The sequence below is a fragment of the Crotalus tigris genome, unplaced genomic scaffold (assembly GCF_016545835.1).
Source record: "Crotalus tigris isolate CLP2741 ecotype Arizona unplaced genomic scaffold, ASM1654583v1 scf7180000019663.277103, whole genome shotgun sequence".
Classification (NCBI taxonomy): Eukaryota; Metazoa; Chordata; class Lepidosauria; order Squamata; family Viperidae; genus Crotalus; species Crotalus tigris.
In genome coordinates, this window is record NW_024097650.1 from 90787 (window position 1) to 110558 (window position 19772).

Sequence of the window (19772 nt, forward strand, 5' to 3'; positions counted from 1 at the left end):
GGCACAACTTATTGTTAATGGGGGTTTGTCAGAGGTTTTTACAATAGAAAAAGGTACAAGACAGGGATGCCCATTGTCTCCGTTACTGTTTGTTTTAACTTTGGAAATTTTGTTGATTAAAATTCGAGAGTCGCAGGAAATAAAAGGAATAGAAGTTAACAAAAAAGAATATAAATTAAGAGCTTTCGCAGATGACTTGGTGGTTACTTTGTCCCAACCTACCTATTCTGTAGTAAAGTTATTACAACTGATTTACCAATATGGACGAGTTTCGGGTTTTAAAATTAATAATAATAAGACTAAAATATTATCTAAAAACATGACCAATCTGGACAAGCAGATTTTGGTTAATTTGACAGACTTTGAAGTTGTTGATAAGATAAAATATTTGAGGGTCATTTTATCTGTTTCTAATGTAAAATTGTATAAAAACAATTATGAAAGGCTGTGGGTCAGGGTACAGAAAGATTTGAAGAATTGGGAGAAGCTACAGTTATCTCTTATGGGAAGAATTGCAGTGATTAAAATGAATGTCCTGCCAAAATTTCTCTTTTTATTTCAAATGCTACCTATTTTAAAGAATGAGGTTAATTTAAATGAATGGCAGAAAGGCATTAACAAATTTATTTGGGCAGGGAAAAAACCAAGGGTAAAGCTTAAAATTATGCAAGACTTCCGTGAGAGAGGTGGACTCAAGGTACCAAATTTGAAATTATATTATGATGCTGTGGCTTTAACACTAATTAGTGATTGGGTTAATTTAACAAATGTAGAAATACTCCATCTGGAGGGTTGGGATTTACTTTTTGGATGGCATGCCTATATCAACCCATGTATCCTGACTTACAGCCTAAATGTTGGAGATGTGGTTGTTTGGATGCCACTTATTATCATATTTGGTGGTCGTGTAAAAATATAAAAGCTTTTTGGATTAAGATATGGTTGAATATTCAAAGAATTTTTAGAAAGAGGGTAAAATTCACTCCACAATTGTTTTTGTTAGGTATTGTTACTGATTGTGATGCTAAGGAGGTTATACTGATGTTAAATTTGATTACAGCCGCAAGGCTGTTAGTAGGGCAATACTGGAAGAAGGAATCTTTGCCTACCTTGCAAGAGTGGTTTTTTAAAGTTTCTTATCTGGCGGAAATGGCAAAGATTTCGGCTTTCTTAAAGGAGCAATCGCAAGAGAAATTTTTTGCCATATGGGAAAAATGGATAAATTTCATACAATATAAATTGGATATAAAAAAATATCATTTAGCTTTTCAATAATCTGTATATAAATTTTGATATTTTATAGATTGTACTTTTTTTATCTCTTTTCTTCTTTCTCTTTTTTTTATTATTATTATCTTTTTTTCTTTGAAGTATTTTTTTTATATATATACTCATGCTTTTTTCTTATATATATTTTATTGTTAATTATTTTATAAGTTGTTTATGTAAGCTATTTAGATATACTCATGATTTATATTTTTTCAATTTCTTTAAGATTCTTAAAAATTCTAATTAAGCCTATATTCAGCTCTGGGAAGGTCGGGGGGGATGGAGGGGGTGGTTTGGGGTGGGTGGGTGAGGGTTGTTTTGTTTTTCGTTGTTGTGTTTTCTGTTTTTTGTAAAAACATTTAAAAATTTCCAATAAAAAAAGAAGAAAATATTTAAAATGGAAACACAAACGTATCTTCAGTACAGAATCCAACAAAAGAACTCAGCAGCCATAGGCGTCACTGGGAGTGGGGGGTGGGGGCAAATGATGACATGCGTGACTGGTACACTTGTACTGAGGGTTCAAATGCAGAAACAAAAGGCCAAGGTTTGCATCATAACTCTGTGTTGCATGTTTCATCAATTTATTTATTTCTGTCATTGTGGATTTTATCTCATGAGATGCCTATGTTAGTGGCAATAAACACGATAGGCTCTCAACAGAACAAAAGATATTTAAGCCATCTGTCCTGTGAACTCTCCTCATCTTTTAAGGACATTAATGACTAGAATCAACATTTCTCAGCCCAGATGATGGCGCACTAGTGAATAAAAGCAAGCAAGGGTAGTACCAATAGCGATAGGCTCCTTGGGTGCAATCCCAAAACAACTGGAGCACCACTTGAACACCATTGGCATTGACAAATTCGCTATTAGTCAATTGCAAAAGGCAGCCTTATTAGGAACTGCTTCCATCCTGCTACGATATCTGTAATACCATCAAACATCCACATCTGCCTATCCCAGGTCCTGGGTAAGGACTCGATAGGTAGACAAAATGCCAAATCCAGTCTGAACATCTGGCTGACTGTGCGATGATCCATAATCATCATCATCATCATCATCATCATCAGGGCTTTTTTTGTCATAGAACGCCCAGAACGGAGTTCCAGCACCTTTTTGGAATGGAACCTTGTAGGGTAGGCAAGGCAGGTTGTATGACGTGTGTGAGTTCCGGCATCTTTTTTTTTTTTTACAAAAAAAGCACTGATAATAATAATAAAAGTTGGAAGGGACCTTGGAGGTCATCTAGTCCAACCCCCTGCTCAGGCAGGAAACTCTATACCAGTGGTGGTGAACCTATGGCACAGGTGCCAGAGGCGGCACTCGGAGCCCTCTCTGTGGGCACACGTGCCATTGTCCCAGCCTCGCCTCCCCCACAACCCTCTCCTCTCCAGCACCCCCCTGAAGGAGAGTCACCCCTGAGCGTGGCTCATGTGGAGCAGTGCAGCCAAAGGCATGGCAGCCAGGCAGCATAGACAAGACTCTGCCCTCATGCCCCATTATGCACAGCTGATGCTGCAGGGCACGGGCAGAGGGCATGACCACCATAGCGCTGCTGGGCTGCCTGGGTGATCTGCATCGGGCCCTGGAGGCGGAGAGTGGCCTTGCGGGCAGGCGGGACGAGGGATGGGGGCAGAACAGGGGTGGGGCAGGGGGTGGAGCAGGGCAAGGCCAGTTTTTGGGCATTCGGTCTCTAAAAGGTTCGCCATCACTGCCCTATACCATTTCAGACAAAATCAATCAGTGATGTTCATTCTCAGCTTTTAGATCCCACTCTCGTGCTTGATTGGTTATTAAGGAAAAAGCAGAACTATCATTGGTCCCTCCTAAGTAAACTGGGCATAGAAGGACTTCCTTGAGATAAAGTGTCTGGTGGCAGCACTACTCATCAGGCTGCATCCCAGAGTTTTATGCAGTTGTCCCTGAGACGATGCAGTGGCATTGTGGGTAAAGAATTCCATCCACTACATCTTATTACAAAGAACAATCCTGTTTTTGCAAACAGCAAACATTGATCCAAAATAAATGTGACATGTGGCTGTCTCAAAAATAATATTTTAATAAGGACTCAAAATTAAGCAAGTTTACCCTTCAAACATATTATTTTAGTTTGTTTTTTTTCCAATGATGATATTTTATTTTATAATATTTCAAGCTTCTGTTATTATTTTGATACACAGATTAAACATATATTATGAAGAGTGATGTATTTCTTCCTAAACTGCAACAAAAATTATAATTTATATTCATTGGGCAAATTACATAAATTTGCCCAAATTAGGATGTTAAGGCAGGCAGCAGAACAAAATTTAAGAATCTTGATTTATTTTAACTGCTGGAAAAAATATTCTGCAGAAAAAATATTCCTAATTAACCCATGAATTCTTTTTCATTGAGAATTGCTGGAGACTGAACTCAAACCTTTTACATATGAGACTTGATGATGGAAGTGATTATTGATCACTGAGCAATAGAAAGCCACAGCTGATTTAATACATTACATAATGGCTTGATTTGAATTTAGCATAATTTGTAAATCCAGCAATTGTGTTTTCTAACCAAGATTTGTACCTTGGTGTTATGCCCGAATGAAGCTTTCTCAACAGACTATAATTAAACATTACTCTGATTTGTGAAACCCATTCATTACATTTAACCTTCAGCTAACAATGAATCATTAAAGCTTTAAAATTTCTTACTGAACATTTCTTCATTCATGATTTTTCCATTTGCAAAATAAAAGTTATAGTTCAGTTGGAAAAATATATATTAACAAGAATTCTAAAACAAAACCCTTTTGAATTCCTTGACCCATTTGGCTTAGAATCAGTGGAACAGCTTGCCTCCAGAAGCAGTAAATGCTCCAACACTGGAAGTTTTTAAGAAGAGACTGGACAGCCATTTGTCCGAAATGGTGTAGGGTTTCCTGCCCGAGCAGGGGGTTGGACTAGATGACCTCCAAGGTCCCTTCCAACTTTACTACTATTACTATTACTATTACTAGAATATATCCACATAGGGGGTTTTCTCTCACTTACTGTTGGATTGAAATTACAGGGCAAAAAAAGAGTTTGTCATGAATGGCCACATGGCTGGCTCAACACTTAAATCTTTTTGTAGATTAAGTTAAGTACAGCATGGAAATTTCCTGCCTAGATGACTAGATGACTTCCAAGATCCCTTCCAACTTTATTATTATTATTATGGATCATCGCACAGTCAGCCAGATGTTCAGACTGGATTTGGCATTTTGTCTACCTATCGAGTCCTTACCCAGGACCTGGGATAGGCAGATGTGGATGTTTGATTGTATTACAGATATCGTCGCAGGATGGAAGCAGTTCCTAATAAGGCCGCCTTTTGCAATTGACGAATAGTGAATTTATCAATGCCAATGGTGTTCAAGTGGTGCTCCAGTTGTTTTGGGATTGCACCCAAGGCACCTATTACTATTGGTACTACCCTTGCTTGCTTTTGCCACAGTCTTTCTATTTCTATTTGTAGGTTTTTGTATTTTGTTATCTTCTCCAGTTCTTTCTCTTCTATTCTGCTGTCTCCAGCACTGCCACCTCCACTATCCAGACTTTTTTGTCTTTCTTATCGACAATTGTTAAGTCTGGGGTGTTATGTTGCAGGTGCTTGTCTGTTTGAATTCTGAAGTCCCAGAGCAGTTTAATTTTACCATTTTCTATGACTTTCTCTATTTTATGATCCCACCAGTTTTTGCTTACAGGCAATGATATTTTTTGCAGATCTTCCAATGCACCATTGTTGCTACTTTGTCATGCCGCTGCTTGTAATCAGTTTGTGCAATCTTCTTGCAACAGCTTACCAAGTGGTCTACTGTTTCTTCAGCTTCTTTGCATAGGCGGCACTTACTGTCTGTTGCTGTCTTCTCAATTTTGACTTTATATGCATTTGTCCTTAAGGCTTGGTCTTGTGCAGCCTGAATTAGTCCCTTGGTCTCTTTCTTCAATTATATATTATTATTATTATTATTATTATTATTATTATTATTATTATTATTATTATTATATAATAGTAGTAGTAAAGTTGGAAGGGACCTTGGAGGTCATCTAGTCCAACCCCCTGCTCGGGCAGGAAACCCTACACCATTTCAGACAAATGGCTGTCCAGTCTCTTCTTAAAAACTTCCAGTGTTGGAGCATTTACTGCTTCTGGAGGCAAGCTGTTCCACTGATTAATTGTTCTCACTGTCAGGAAGTTTCTCCTTAGTTCTAGGTTGCTTCTCTCCTTGATTAGTTTCCACCCGTTGCTTCTTGTCCTGCCTTCAGGTGCTTTGGAAAATAGCTTAATTCCCTCTTCTTTATGGCAGCCCCTGAGATATTGGAATACTGCTATCATGTCCCCCCTTGTCCTTCTCTTCGTTAAACTAGACATACCCAATTCTAGCAACCGTTCCTTATATGTTTTAGCCTCCAGTCCCCTAATCATCTTTGTTGCTCTTCTCTGTACTCTTTCTAGAGTCTCAACATCTTTTTTACATCGTGGTGACCAAAACTGGATGCAGTATTCCAAGTGTGGCCTTACCAAGGCATTGAAGAGTGGTATTAATACTTCACGTGATCTTGATTCTATCCCTCTGTTAATGCAGCCTAGCACTGTGTTGGCCTTTTTGGCAGCTGCAGCACACTGCTGGCTCATATTTAAGTGATTGTCTACTAGGACTCCGAGGTCCCTCTCACAGTTACTACTATTGAGCATGGTGCCACCTATGCTGTACTTGTAATTTGGTTTTTCTTGCCTAAATGTAGAACCTTGCTTTTTTCACCATTGAATTTCATTTTGTTAGTTAGTGCCCAGTGTTCAAGTTTGTCCAGATCCTTCTGTATCTGAAGCCTGTCTTCTGGAGTGTTGGCTATTCCTGCCAGCTTGGTGTCATCTGCAAATTTGATGAGTTCCCCATCTATCCCTTCATCCAAATCGTTGATGAAGATGTTGAAGAGTACTGGGCCCAGAACAGAGCCCTGGGGCACCCCACTACACACTTCCCTCCATATAGATGCAGTTCCATTGAGGACCACTCGCTGAGTACGGCCGGTCAGCCAGCTACGGATCCATCTGGTGGTGGTTCTGTCTACCCCACATTTTTCTATCTTGTCAAGTAGTAGGTTGTGATCTACTTTATCAAATGCCTTACTGAAGTCCAAGTAAATTATGTCCACAGCATTCCTCTGATCCACTAATTTTGTCACTTGGTCAAAGAATGCAATAAGATTTGTCTGGCATGATCTATTTTTGACAAACCCATGTTGGCTTTTAGTAATGACTTTGTTTGCCTCTAGGTGTTCGTTGATTCGTTGTTTGATTATCTTTTCCAGGATCTTCCCAGGTATTGAGGTCAGGCTGATAGGTCTGTAATTTCCTGGATCCATTTTTTTTCCTTTTTTGAGGATGGGAACTACATCAGCTCTTTTCCAGTCCTCTGGTAGTTCCCCTATGTTCCAGGATCTTTGAAAGATATAGTTCAGTGGCTCTGATATCACATCTGCCAGTTCCTTGAGAACTCTGGGGTGTAATCCATCTGGTCCTGGCGATTTGAACTCATCTAGGCTGGACAGGTGCTCCCTAACCATTTTCTTGCCTATCTTTATTATTATTATTATTATTATTATTATTGATCATCGCACAGTCAGCCAGATGTTCAGACTGGATTTGGCATTTTGTCTACCTATCGAGTCCTTACCCAGGACCTGGGATAGGCAGATGTGGATGTTTGATGGTATTACAGATATCGTCGCAGGATGGAAGCAGTTCCTAGTAAGGCCGCCTTTTGCAATTGACTAATAGCGAATTTGTCAATGCCAATGGTGTTCAAGTGGTGCTCCAGTTGTTTTGGGATTGCACCCAAGGAGCCTATTACATTGTTGTTGTTATTGTTGTTGTTATTATTATTATTATTACTGTTGTTGTTGTTGTTGTTGTTATACTATATTATCTGAAATATAGTCAAACCAAAACATTGAAAGAACCCGTTGTCCTCAAGTCACCACAATCAATGCCCCCCTAAAATTTAAAGTACCATATACTTCTACAAATGCTTGATGAGATACTGATTCCAGAAATGAGTGAAGCTTCCAAAAAATAGAGCTACTTTGTTAATATAAGTTGTTAGTTGAACCAAGTATCTTCTCAACCACAACAGATAGATAGGGCTATGTAGTTGATTAGGGAATGGTTCATATTATCCTTATGTCTTAGCATGACTTGACTCACCATCCATGTATCCTACGAGATCCCTGTTACTCAGTTGCGCTATCAATGTTTCCAAACCTATCAGATGTGAAAGATCAGGACATGTGACATTCCAAATAAACTGATTTATTACTGTTCATGCCTATGCACAGGGATCTACTCAACTAACAGTTAGGACTATCTTAGCATTAGATAAGGCCAGTGGAATTCAAAAGGGGTTAGACTAAGTCCATTTGTGGCTACACAGAGATGGTAGACTGATTTCTCTTTTGACTCCACCCCCAGGTTCTGTCACTCTTTCTCTTAAAAAAGCAACCTTAGGTACTGTCATGAAGAATAAACCATGTATTCAATGCATTCTTGAATGATGGGACATTTACTTTGAATGAAGAAGTAGGAAGGAAGAAAAAAAATTATTCAAGGTCCTGTTCTGCTTCTGTGTTTTTCCATGTCTACAGATATTCTCTCCCTACCATAAAAACAAAACAATCAAGCTTTTATACTAATTTGGATTTTTAGTTTGTGAGCTAGAATCAAATCCCTTTAAGCCAAATCTCCCTCCCAAGGACTTATTAACCTTTTCACCCAGTGGAATAAAAACAAATAATTCTCAGTACTTTCACTGCCTAAACCCTCAGAAAAGTTTTTGTTCTTATCTTATTTATGAACTGACCACACTCCCATCAGCTGATCAATAATGAAACTCAAAAACTGGAATCCAATCAAGACTCCATGCCCATCTTTTGCTCATTATTTTTGTCATGGAGAAAGGAGAAACCCACTCAAGGTAAAGAGAAATGATAAAGTTGCCTCTCTATTCAACCAAAAGACATACTGCAATCACAATATTACAGCCCTGGATTGTGCAGACAGTTTTGGTAGGTAAACATGATGTGTATTTAAATAAATAAAGATGGGGGGGGCAACTAAACATAATATGCAATGGTAGGCGGGAATTACCTTGAGAGACTGGGCAAAGTCTTACTGCCTAAGGAACAGTCAATAAGAGGGAGCATAGCCCAGAGTTGTATAGTGGGAAGACTAAGAAGCTCAGGAGGAGCTACGTTATTGGGCTGTACCGGAATGGGACAGTGCTCTGCAGCCAACTCACCATGGTCATCTTTCTGTAGCTATTTTTGCCATGGCCAAGTTGCTGCAACCATCTCGCCATGGCCAACCTCACATGGCCATCTCATCAGGGGACAACTCACCAGGGAACAATTCCATGTGGAATAACTCAACGCAATAAATATTGTCTGCTACTGTTTCTTCTATTGACAAAATTGGAAATGATGTAGAAGAAACAGTGGCAGATAACATTTATTGCATCGAGTTATCCTGTATGCATTGTCCCATGGCAAGTGGTCGCACAGCGAAATGGTCGTGGCGAGATAGCCACAGAGAGTTGTCCTAGACTCAGGTTGTACATATGACAGTGGGAGAACTGTACTTTCAGACATGCAAGATTCTGTTAAAATAACCTTACAATAAAGTAGAATTAGTTCACCTGGTTGTGTTTTCTGTCTGGTCTACTTGGGAAGGTTGACAAGTATTCCTCAGGTGGACAACATATGAAATACTTTCCTTCCAATAAAATAAAAAAGATGTGTCAGAGAGACTGGTACTAAATCAAGGGGAAATAGCCAGAAATGCTCTTAGGTGATGGATGGTTTGCATGGAATGCTACAACTTACCTTGCTCACCAGGTGCCTACACAAAAGACAAATCTGCATCATGCTCTTAAGTAATATTTCTAGTCATTTTTTTTCTTTTCCAGAGTCCTGGGAATTCTAGGAGTTTGGGCAGGAGGAGAACTAGGGGTACCTCACAAGGAACTTCACAAATTTTGATGTATTACCATTTCTAGGATTTTAAAGAGGGAAGCCAAGAGAGTTACAGTGTCAATGCTGCTAACATCAGATGTTCTAACATATGGAGATGCAGCCATTTTCCTTCTTAGGTTTTACTCTTAGAATTAGAGTTAGAAATAGATCATACTGGGGGGGGGAGAAGAATGTGCATGGGAGTTTAGTTAGACATAACAATATTGTAACTAGTGTGAGAAATAAGAGATGATAAGAAATGGCGGGTTGAAGAACTGGAGGGAAAGCCTGCATTTCAAACTAATTGGAGAATGTGATTTATGACTGTTAACTAGAGGAGGGAATTGTGCTTTGATTCTATGTGCTCAGGGGATGGTTATTCAGATTTTAGCTTTGCCTATGTACGTGTCGATGCTCTGCTACTTGAATAAAGATTCTTTAAGGTAAACAACGCCTCAAAGTTCTTTGAAGAGTTTCAACTGTTGGAACTATGACATACAGTTGATACAAAAGTAACATATGGTTATATATAGACATTCCTAGAATATTCCCACCCATCTCCAATTTAATTTCATTCATTATCAATTTTCTTATTATTCATTTGTTAGATTTTACAGCCCACCTTTGGTTTAAGAGCTCAAGGCAGCAAATCTCATAAGAAACTGATCAGATTCTTAAATATTGTCTTCTGATTGATGTGCATAGCTTTATGCATATTTCAGCACTTGGGGCTTTCAATAGTGATCTATCTTTGCAGCTATGGAGACATCACTGCATCTGATGTTCTCCTATCTGTACTTTATCAGACTCAAGCCATCCTCCGAAAGTTATAATACTTTGCATTTTAAGGCTTTTGGCTTTAGGATTTTTCTAGAAGTTACCAATGAATCTGGTGACATGGAATGGGCTTCCTGAAAGCAGCAGAATATTTGCTTTGTTGTAATGCCTGGCAAAAATCCAACACTGCTGATTCATGTTGATTCAAAGAAGGAATAACAGATGTTTGGCTTAGATCTGACCTTTTATTCCCTCTATTTCTAAAACAGTATTTTGGAGGGACTTCTAGAAAGCCTACTGTGATCAAAATATTGTTCACTGCTTCATGGTGTTGTGTAATAAAATGAATTTTGTTCAGTCCAATTCACATGGTTTTTGCCAACTGACTTATTCCATGCCATTCATCTGAAGGGGGGCTTGAATTCTCCCTCCAGTGTTTTCTTCTTTGATATTGAAATACCTTGACAAGTTTCTTAGATGCGTGAAGCTACTGCTGTGATGAAGTGGAAAATGTTTGAGAACACTTCACAGAGATTTTTACCACTGTCATGCCTTCATTCCCTTAAAAGTCATATTGTCCATCTGAAAAGAAGCAAAGTGAAATATTTCCAAGCTGTTGGGTACAGGTGCAATTAGTTTGGGATTGCACAGTTAAAAGAGTAGAATTAAATTTCGCCTTCACTTATTTTGTCCAGTTTAATTGTTTCTAATCTCCAGAAAGTGGGGAGGGGGAGTTTAGTGCAATATACTATCCTTGAGTCTCTAATATTCAGGAGAGATTTGGAGGACGATTGAAATGGAAAAATCCCTGAAATATGTTAAGCCTCCTCCAACATCACAAACCAGCTTCCTTCTTTCACACAGTTACTTTTACATCTTTTCTTTTTAAAAAAAATCCGAACATAATATCACAATTAAGAAAGTAAAACTGTATGACCTTTGTTGGGTCACACCTTGAAGTCTAGTATTTTGTTGCTTACAAATGTTACCAGATGTTCATTGCAGTGAGACTCAAAGGTAATTGCTTCTTCCTATAACTGCTCCCCTCTAGTGGTTGCATTCCATGAAGAGAAATATTACCTTCTGAACAGGGATACACAGCTTTTATTGTGACTTGTAACTATCATGGTAGATGAATGTTCTTTGGCCCAGGTTCCTCCTACATTATTTCTAGCTTGGTCTTCATATTCTAACTAAAGCGCCAGTTCATTTAAAAAACACAGATCTTTCTTCTAAAACAGGGGTCCCCACCTGCTGGTCCGTGGGCCAGCAGCAGTCTTCGGCGTGCCACAAACTGGTCCATGCAAACAAGCAAAGCCCCATCCGCAGGATGCAGGCAGCACACAAAACCAGGCCCCCTCCAGTCCGGGGAAAAATGTCTCTCCACGGAACCGGTCCCTGATGCCCCAAAGGTTGGAGACCGCTATTCTAAAACACCCCTACATCAGAGGTGAGAACTTGCCAGATTTGTTGATTCTTTTGCCACCTGCGGGTGACAGTTGCAAAAGATCAGGGAAGAAAACATATACATGGAATTAAGGAATGGATGGATTTTTAAAAAAGAATCAGAGTTGAAAAAGTGTTCACAAAATTCAGAAACATGGGGAACCTCCAAATATAAACACCAAAGATAGATTCTGCTTGAAAACAAAAATAGATAATCTGGGAATACTTATGCCACAAAACATTGCTATTTGAAATTTACAACTAATAGTGATCCTTAGAGCTATTGCTAATAGCTAATAAGAATGGAATAGAATGGAATGGAACATAATAGAATGCTTTATTTGGCCAAGTTGAATTAGACACACAAGGAATTTGTCTCCGGTGCAGAAGCTCTTGTCTACATGCAAAGCATCATCATCATCATCATCATCATTGCCTTGGGTGCAATCGCAAAACAACTGGAGCACCACTTGAACACCATTGGCATTGACAAATTCACCATCAGTCAATTGCAAAAGGCAGCCTTACTAGGAACAGCTTCCATCCTGCGACAATATCTGTAATACCATTAATTCAAACATCCACATCTGTCTATCCCAGGTCCTTGGTAAGGACTCAATAGGTAGACAAAAATGCCAAATCCAGTCTGAACATCTGACTTACTGTGCAATGATCAATAATAATACCAATAATAATAATAATACCAATAGGAGGGGGTAATAAAGATAATAATAAGGATATTACTACAGCCATATAACATGTATAAATATACATAGACATTAGATACTACTGTGAGAATTAGGTGTTCAGCAGAATGATGGCAGAAGGGAAAAAAATATTGCTGTGTCTAGTTGTTTTGCCATACAATGTCCTATAGCAGCATCCCAAAGGGAAGAGTTGAAACAGTTTATCTCCAGGGATATGAGGGTCTGTAGATACTTTCTCAGCCCTTCTTCTGACTCATGCAATATACAGGTCTTTTATGGAAGGCAAACTGGTTGCAATTGTTCTTTCTGCAATCCTAATTATCCGTTGGGGTCTGTGTACCTGTCTTGTTTGGTTGCTGCACCAAACCAGATAGTTACAGAAGTATAAATCACAGACTCAATAACTCCTCTGTAAAACTGTATCAATAGCTCCTGAGGCAGTCTGAACTTCCTGAGCCGACATAGGAAGAATATTCTTTATTCTGCCTTTTTAGTGATGATTCTAATGTTGCTTTACCAACACACATAAGTCTGAAAAATGCAATTAGATTTTTTGCCTAAAAATATGGATCACTCCCCTCCTACATTATCTATTGTAAATTGGAATTTCCAGAATATTATTTTTTTAATTTTTCAGGCTTATCTCCTTCTTCATCCAGATTGAAGCTTCTCCATTTTCCCCCACAACAAATATATAAGGTACATTGAGTTGAGACTGGTCCAAAACTATGCAGTAAGCATCCATTGCTGAAAATAGACTTAAAGCTGGGCCTTTCCAACTCCTAATCCTTAACCAGATGTTACATAGCATCATTTACATAAGTAAGCAAGAATTAATCTAATGTTCCTTCCCAATGTGGGATATTAGGATGATAAAACAAATCTTGTGAACTTTAGAAAAAGTGTTTTTCCCCTCTACTAACTCAATCTTTTTTCTTTCCTCTGTTGGGGTTTCAGAACTGTAAGAAAACTCTTTCATCATGTGCCATTTCCTTACACAAGGGGAGCCCAGCATGTGTTAGGAAAAGCATCCAAGGCAGGATTGTTTTTGGTCAGCTGATGCTGGATGCAGACATAGCCTTTCTCTTAATTAATCTGATTTTGGAAGATATTCCAAAATTATTCAGATTATCTTAGCGCATATTGCTATAAAATGATATTTACATAGATATAACTTACAAAAAAGAAAAAAATATTCCATATGTTAAAAGATAATTGAAAAATAAAAATAATGAGAAATGGGAAAATAAATCTTGGATAAAAGGCATATATGGACTAATTATGAAACTTTTAAAGGATATCTTTGCTGCTTCAGTTCTCCCAAATGTGTAATACATGCTTTGCATACTGATAGCTAGTTGCAGACTCTGATATCGCCAATAAAAAAGGCTGAATAATTTTTGCAGGTGGAGATCATATTTTTCTTTAAAATCAGCCTCCAAGAACCTCAGGAGCAAAGCTGTGATCAGAGTTGGGTAACCTGGCTTGGAGGTTTAAAGCAAAACTTTGAATCAAGAATGGGGGCTGCATGCAGCCTTGAGCTGAGAGTTGCTGACCTCTGAGTTCAAATAAACCCCTTTCTAATCGCTTAGAAAGCAAATGGAGGAAGAGAAGTCTTTCCAAAAACCTGGATTGCTGCTTGTTGTTCAAAATACAATATTAGGACTTTTGGTCTCTTAGCGCTACCCAACTGGGATTGTAGCAGATTAATTTGTCTAAATGCAGAATTGTGAATTGCTGCTCAGCTTGGTGAATTAACTTCACGAAGGAAGGAAACAAAGCTAAGGATTTGCAAACCTGTGGAAAAAGTCTGAGGATTGGAGAAAGCATGAATTTATTAGTCTTCATCTAAGGCACGTGTCAAATTTGCTGCATCACGTGACGTGTCGCATTACCGGAGCTGGGGTGGGTGTGATGCAACCGGCCCATGGCATGGGTTGGCAGTTTGACACCCCTGAAAGAGGAAGACTGCTCCCCAGCACTAAGGGTTAGCAAACAGATCCAGGAAATGAGAGGAACATTAATAATGGAGCTGGGATTACAAATTTGAACTTGATGTTTATATTTGTGATAAAGGTGGGAAATCACTTCTTTATAAATTTCTCTTTTTTTACTATTTTTTTTTTACTTTTCCCTTTCTATTTTTTTACTTTTTTTCTTTCTTTCTTTTCTGCACCTTTTACTTTTTCTTTTTATTCTTTTCAGGTTTTTTTTAAGTTTGCATTAGTTTTTATGGTTGTAATTATAATTCTTAATAAATTACTATTAAAGAAAAAAATCAGTTTGAGGTAGACTAACACATACACCCATTTTGTTGCATTAATTGTGAAAAAAGCTGCCTACTCTATACCAACCATGTCATGGAAAGTACATAATTAAATGTATGCAAGCAATGCTAGACCTTTAAGTCACTTTCTTATTCCAGAGTTAGGGAGAAGTAGAATTACCACATGCTATAAATTTCTGGGAACTGTATCATTCCAGACTAGGAAACTCTTTCTATTTAAAATGAAAATAAAAGCTGCCCATGAATTACTAAGTATTATCAAGAAGAGAAAGAAGCTCTGTGAAATAAACAGGCACATTTGATGAGGGAGGGTTATGAGGGATTTTGTTACATGGGCTTCTGCTGGAAGATAAAAAGTAGGACAATCTTGGAAGCCATCTACAAAGAATACATGTTGTTTTGTAAAAAGTGTCTGGAACAGAGAGCTTAGTAGCACATAAAGTAGAAACAGAAAAAAACTAAGCACCTCCCATTGTGGACTATGGACTTCAGCTTCCAGAATTCCTCAGCCATCATGCTGGCTGGGGGATTCTGGGAGTTGAAGTCTACTCGTCTTAAAGTTACCAAGTTTGAAAAACACTGTGTAAAATCAATATAACTATGGGTCCACTGTCACTTCTCACTTCTCAAAATAAAATGTTTCCCCCTAAGAAACATTTACTCTCTATTCAGGAAATAGTGGTCAAAGACTTTAAGAGGTTACTGTTTCTGTTTTTCAAATTTTTACTACATTATCCCTCTGGCAGATGGCAGATCGGCTTCCAGATGTCACCCAGGCTACACCTGTCAAAATGCTGACCTGTACACATTTTTTTTTAAGGGTAACCGGTTCAGTTTTTCCATATTCACACATTTACAGTCTGTTTATTGAAGCCAAGAGAGGGGTTGAATATATAATAATGAAATCAGGGCCCCAAGTTCCACCAGGCTGACTTAAGGAGTTTCAGGGCATACCATGTTTGATAGACCTCTCTAATCTTGAAGAAATTGATGCAGCTTAGTCACCACTCCGTCTTGGCATCTAGTTACTATCTGCTAAAAAAATGCTGCAATGCAGCAGCTATATGAATGAATCACATAGACCGAGTAATGCATTCTCTGGATGGATTCTGATATCACGCTAAAACCTTGTTTACCTAACCATGGTTTGCTGGATGACCAAAATGTGCTAGTTCAAAAACTGAGATGTGCAAAATGTTCCATCATGGAATATTCCAACCTTGGAAGGGCTCTGCCAATCTTTTCAGAAGTGGTCCAGATGAACTATCCTGGATCCGAAAACTTTTGAAACACTTTCGGGACACCCAGAAGAGTCAAAAATGTTCTCTATGACCAAACATTTTGCACAGTCATCTTCATTCATAAATCATGGTTTAAAGGTTATGGCTTTAGTTTAGCCGAATTCTGTCCATTAGGTGTAAGCAAATAAAGGATTGGACTCAATTAGATTTCACTCTTTGACCTTGGACAGATATCTAGCATCCAAGATAGATACTTTATCATATGCTGGCTGGGAAATTCTGAGAATTAATAATCCACATTTCTTAAAAGTTATCTAGGTTGAGTGTGTGTGTTGTGTGTATTCAGTGTGTGTGTACATGAGGTATTAAAAGTCAACCCTCATGTGTCAATTACAATAAGTTTTATTAATCAATATTTTTACTGAGAAAACGTTGCAGTACTTACTTAGGAATGTTCAAAGGACATGTATCCAATGAGTAAGGAAAGGTTTAAAAGAAAATGGCAGTCAATTCAAATATTTAATGTAATTTATATAATACACTATGTATGGGGCTTCACTTTTGATACTCCTTCCTCCTATACATGATCATCTTCTTTATGCCCACAGAATATATATTTTAACATATTTGAGGGCTTAGTATAAACCTGATCACCTGAGTCGCTTAGCAAACTTTCATCATTGTGGACAAGTCTGTCCTGGACAATCTTTTCTTTTCCAGTGAAGGAAAATTATGTAATCATCTGCTATGCATTTATTTCACTTGATCTAATAAACCACATTTGGGCTTCCATTTTATCAGAAGAAGACTGTTTTCTCTTTACTTTTTATTCCCTGATGCTCCAAACAGAATGTTGCTTTGAAATGGCTCAGAAAATGTAGGAAAAATACATTTATAAGCTCAAATGGCCATAGTATTTTGTACAAAGTAAGGGGGGTGTCAGATAAAGACTGTCTTTATATGAAGCAGAGGTACCATCCCACTCTTAAAAAGATAGCTTGGTTCAGCCTCATTAGTTTGCTGTTGTGTGCTTTATTCTACTCTATTCAAGCCAAGCTTTAGGCTTAGATATTGAGTAGTCTTTGATGCCTACTTTAAGTCATAACTTCCACACATCCAGCTAATACAATGTTGAAAAGGCAAAAAAGAAGCTGACTAGGTTTTTGGACTATCTCCTACCAATGAGGTGAGGTCTGCCCCCCCCCCCTTTGTCCCTCCAGAAGGGTGTTAAAACTTGATTCTGCCTGTTGACTTGAGGTCCTGACGTGAGTGCTCTATGTTAGAGGTAACCGGTGGATTAATAGGGAAAATGCCACCAATGTGCCATTCTTATCTTGGCTTTTTTTAATTTTTTAATCTATTGTGATTAATATTTTTAATATACATAATTTGTAAGCCACCCAGAATCATTTTGCAGAGTGAGTCAGCGGCATATGAAATAAATAACCTCCAAGCACTGTGATTTGGTTCTCTTCATTTTTCTTTCTATTTACATTTCACACTGTCCCTTCATGTTTTTTTAGAATTTTCTCCTTTTAGTCAAATGTGACAGTATTGGACCATACCTGCAGTGTCCCATTTACAAAAAATGCTAAATACAATGGCATTAGGGTCACTTTTTCCTATTGGTTTTGCAAGAATTATATCTCATACCATGGTCACCATGGTTGTTCCCTTCTACTTGGTTCCAAGGATGAACTATTTTAAGGAATTGTCATTCAAGAGTAGAAGAAAGGCAGGCATTGGGAGATGGGGGACAGAGCTAAATGTATCATCAGCTTAGAGTAGTTGCATTCCCAACAAACTCTCCAAGTCCAACCCCTGCTGAATTCTGTTGAGCCTTATATGATGCCAATTTAGTGTTGAACTTTAGTTGACCAGATTCTTGTGTATATGCTTGAATAAATCTTGAATAAATCTTCTATCCTGCAACCCGATGGGTGGTCCTGATTCTCTGTGCCTGACATTAAGGTATTTAGAAATTAGAAAAGAAATGAAGCTGCTTACCTTGCCTGTAGACTTAACCCCTTTCCAAATGCAGAAATAACAGATGATCCAGGCCAGAAGAAGACAGAGCGACAATTCCCAACGCACTGTGCCCAAATGTTCAATGCCATCAGAAATGTTTAACACTCTCCGCCTGCAAATGAAAATATTGAATATGTGTTGCTTCATTTGTAGTTTTCTAGTTTCTCCATAATGTATTTTACACGGTGCCTTGCAACAGCTTTCTTTTGGCTGGCACCTTCCAGATGTTTGGGACAGATATTTAGCAGGTTGGGGAAAATCACATTAGGGGAGGATCCATTTTGATATATTGACAGGACCTTTCCCTGTTCTTGGTAGGAGATGTTCCAATAAGGCACCTTTGTTTGATTTTGGTAAGAAATTAGTGAAGGGACTTTTGGTAATATTTAAGCTAGTTGAACGTATGCAGTAATAGCATATCAATACTAGCGCGTCCTATGGAAAAAACACATGAATTGCTGACGGCCACTATTGGAGAAAGAGAAGCTCTGCAGAAGGAAGGGCTAAGATTTTTACTTACTCCCAAAATTCAATGACAGGAGAGGTGGCATTTTCCAGTGTCACGTTTAGAGAGGCATTCTTCTGGAATTCCACACAGTTCTCTATAAAGTAAGCCACACAGACATTCACTGCATCCAATAAAATATGTTATGAGGTCAAACAATCTTTAGGAAAAGGGAGCTATAGAATTGCAAAACCTTAAGTTGGGGCAGGAACACTTTTTATGTGAAGGGCCTTATGTGAAGGTAGAACCAGAACCAAAAGAAGGGAAGACTTGTTCTTCTCACAGTTCCTTTTTCCCAACCAATGGACAATTGAAGAATTGGGGAACATTGGTAAAAACAGTTACTTGCAGAGAGCTTTTCAGTTAAGTCAAAGACTGTATCAAATCAACTTTTTTAAGATTACAGATTTGTTCCTGCTGCTGAAAGGATATTCAAAAATTGAGTCCATTTCAGACATGGCTGTATTCCTACCTAAGAATACAATTCTCTTCGTCAATGGAAAGGATAGGTTGCATTTAATAAACCTTTTTAAAACCAACACCTGAAATTTTTTGTCCTTGGGTTTCAGAAACGTATGTCCTGTTTCTTTCACCGCTTTCAGAAAGAGATGTGTTTTGTTTTTGTTTTTTGACCAAAGAAAGGTGCCAGAGAAACTGATTCTGTGGCTGTTTTAATTTGGATTCTTGCATGGAGCAAATAGGAGATACGATTTAGACCCCTTCAAAATCTGTTCTATGAAAATCAGATGGTAGCTATTCTATGCAACTGTCTGAGTTGCAACAAGGTTTTGGTGTTATTTTGTAAAGAGATTTCTTTCACCTTTCATCTCATATAAACATTTATTTTTTATAATGGGGATTATACAAAGAGGTGATTAAGGAAATCAATAATGAGTGAGTCTGGAAGCATGAAAGGCAAAGCAACAGAACATGAAATAATATCAATGGCCATTGATTTAAGAAAAAAAGAAGACTCTGTTCAGAGAAAGCATAGTTAGATGCCTTGTAGAAGGACATAAACAGGCTGCTATGTTACCTGTATTCCATTCATGATCACAGCTGCCCCATGGGAGATCTATGGTGAATGAACTGAAGAGGTAAAACAAGGCCCAAGCCAGGACAATAATATAATAGAAATTAAGGAGCACCACAATCACTTGAGAAGCATACCCAATCCCTACAGAAAGAAAAAAATAAACCAGGAATAAAAATTACATGTTAAAAACAAATTAACGAGACCTTCTTAAATAAAGATCTGCAAAGTATAGCAAGATGCCATCCTAACCCCCAGCAAGCTTAACAGTTGGAAGGAAAGAATGGCCAAAATGAACATATCAAGATAATCTTTGAGTATCTTATGCTTTCACATGTAAGCAAAGTTCAGAGAAGAACAAATTTGGAGCCAATATTCACTTAATGGGTCTGGGAAAGGTCAGCTGTTCCATCTTGTATATACATTGTGCACGTATA

General features: G+C 38.1%; 1 protein-coding gene across 1 annotated transcript in view; it reads right to left on the minus strand.

Annotated features, from left to right (window-relative positions):
• SLC6A13 (solute carrier family 6 member 13) overlaps positions 1-19772 on the minus strand; it is an 86083-nt gene that overhangs the window by 39282 nt on the left and 27029 nt on the right. Inside the window, exons 4-6 of the mRNA XM_039364138.1 lie at positions 19339-19479; positions 18318-18399; positions 17777-17909 (exon numbers count right to left, since the gene is read on the minus strand). Of these exons, the coding sequence (XP_039220072.1) occupies positions 17777-17909; positions 18318-18399; positions 19339-19479 (356 nt within the window). The remainder of the gene's footprint in view (positions 1-17776; positions 17910-18317; positions 18400-19338; positions 19480-19772) is intronic.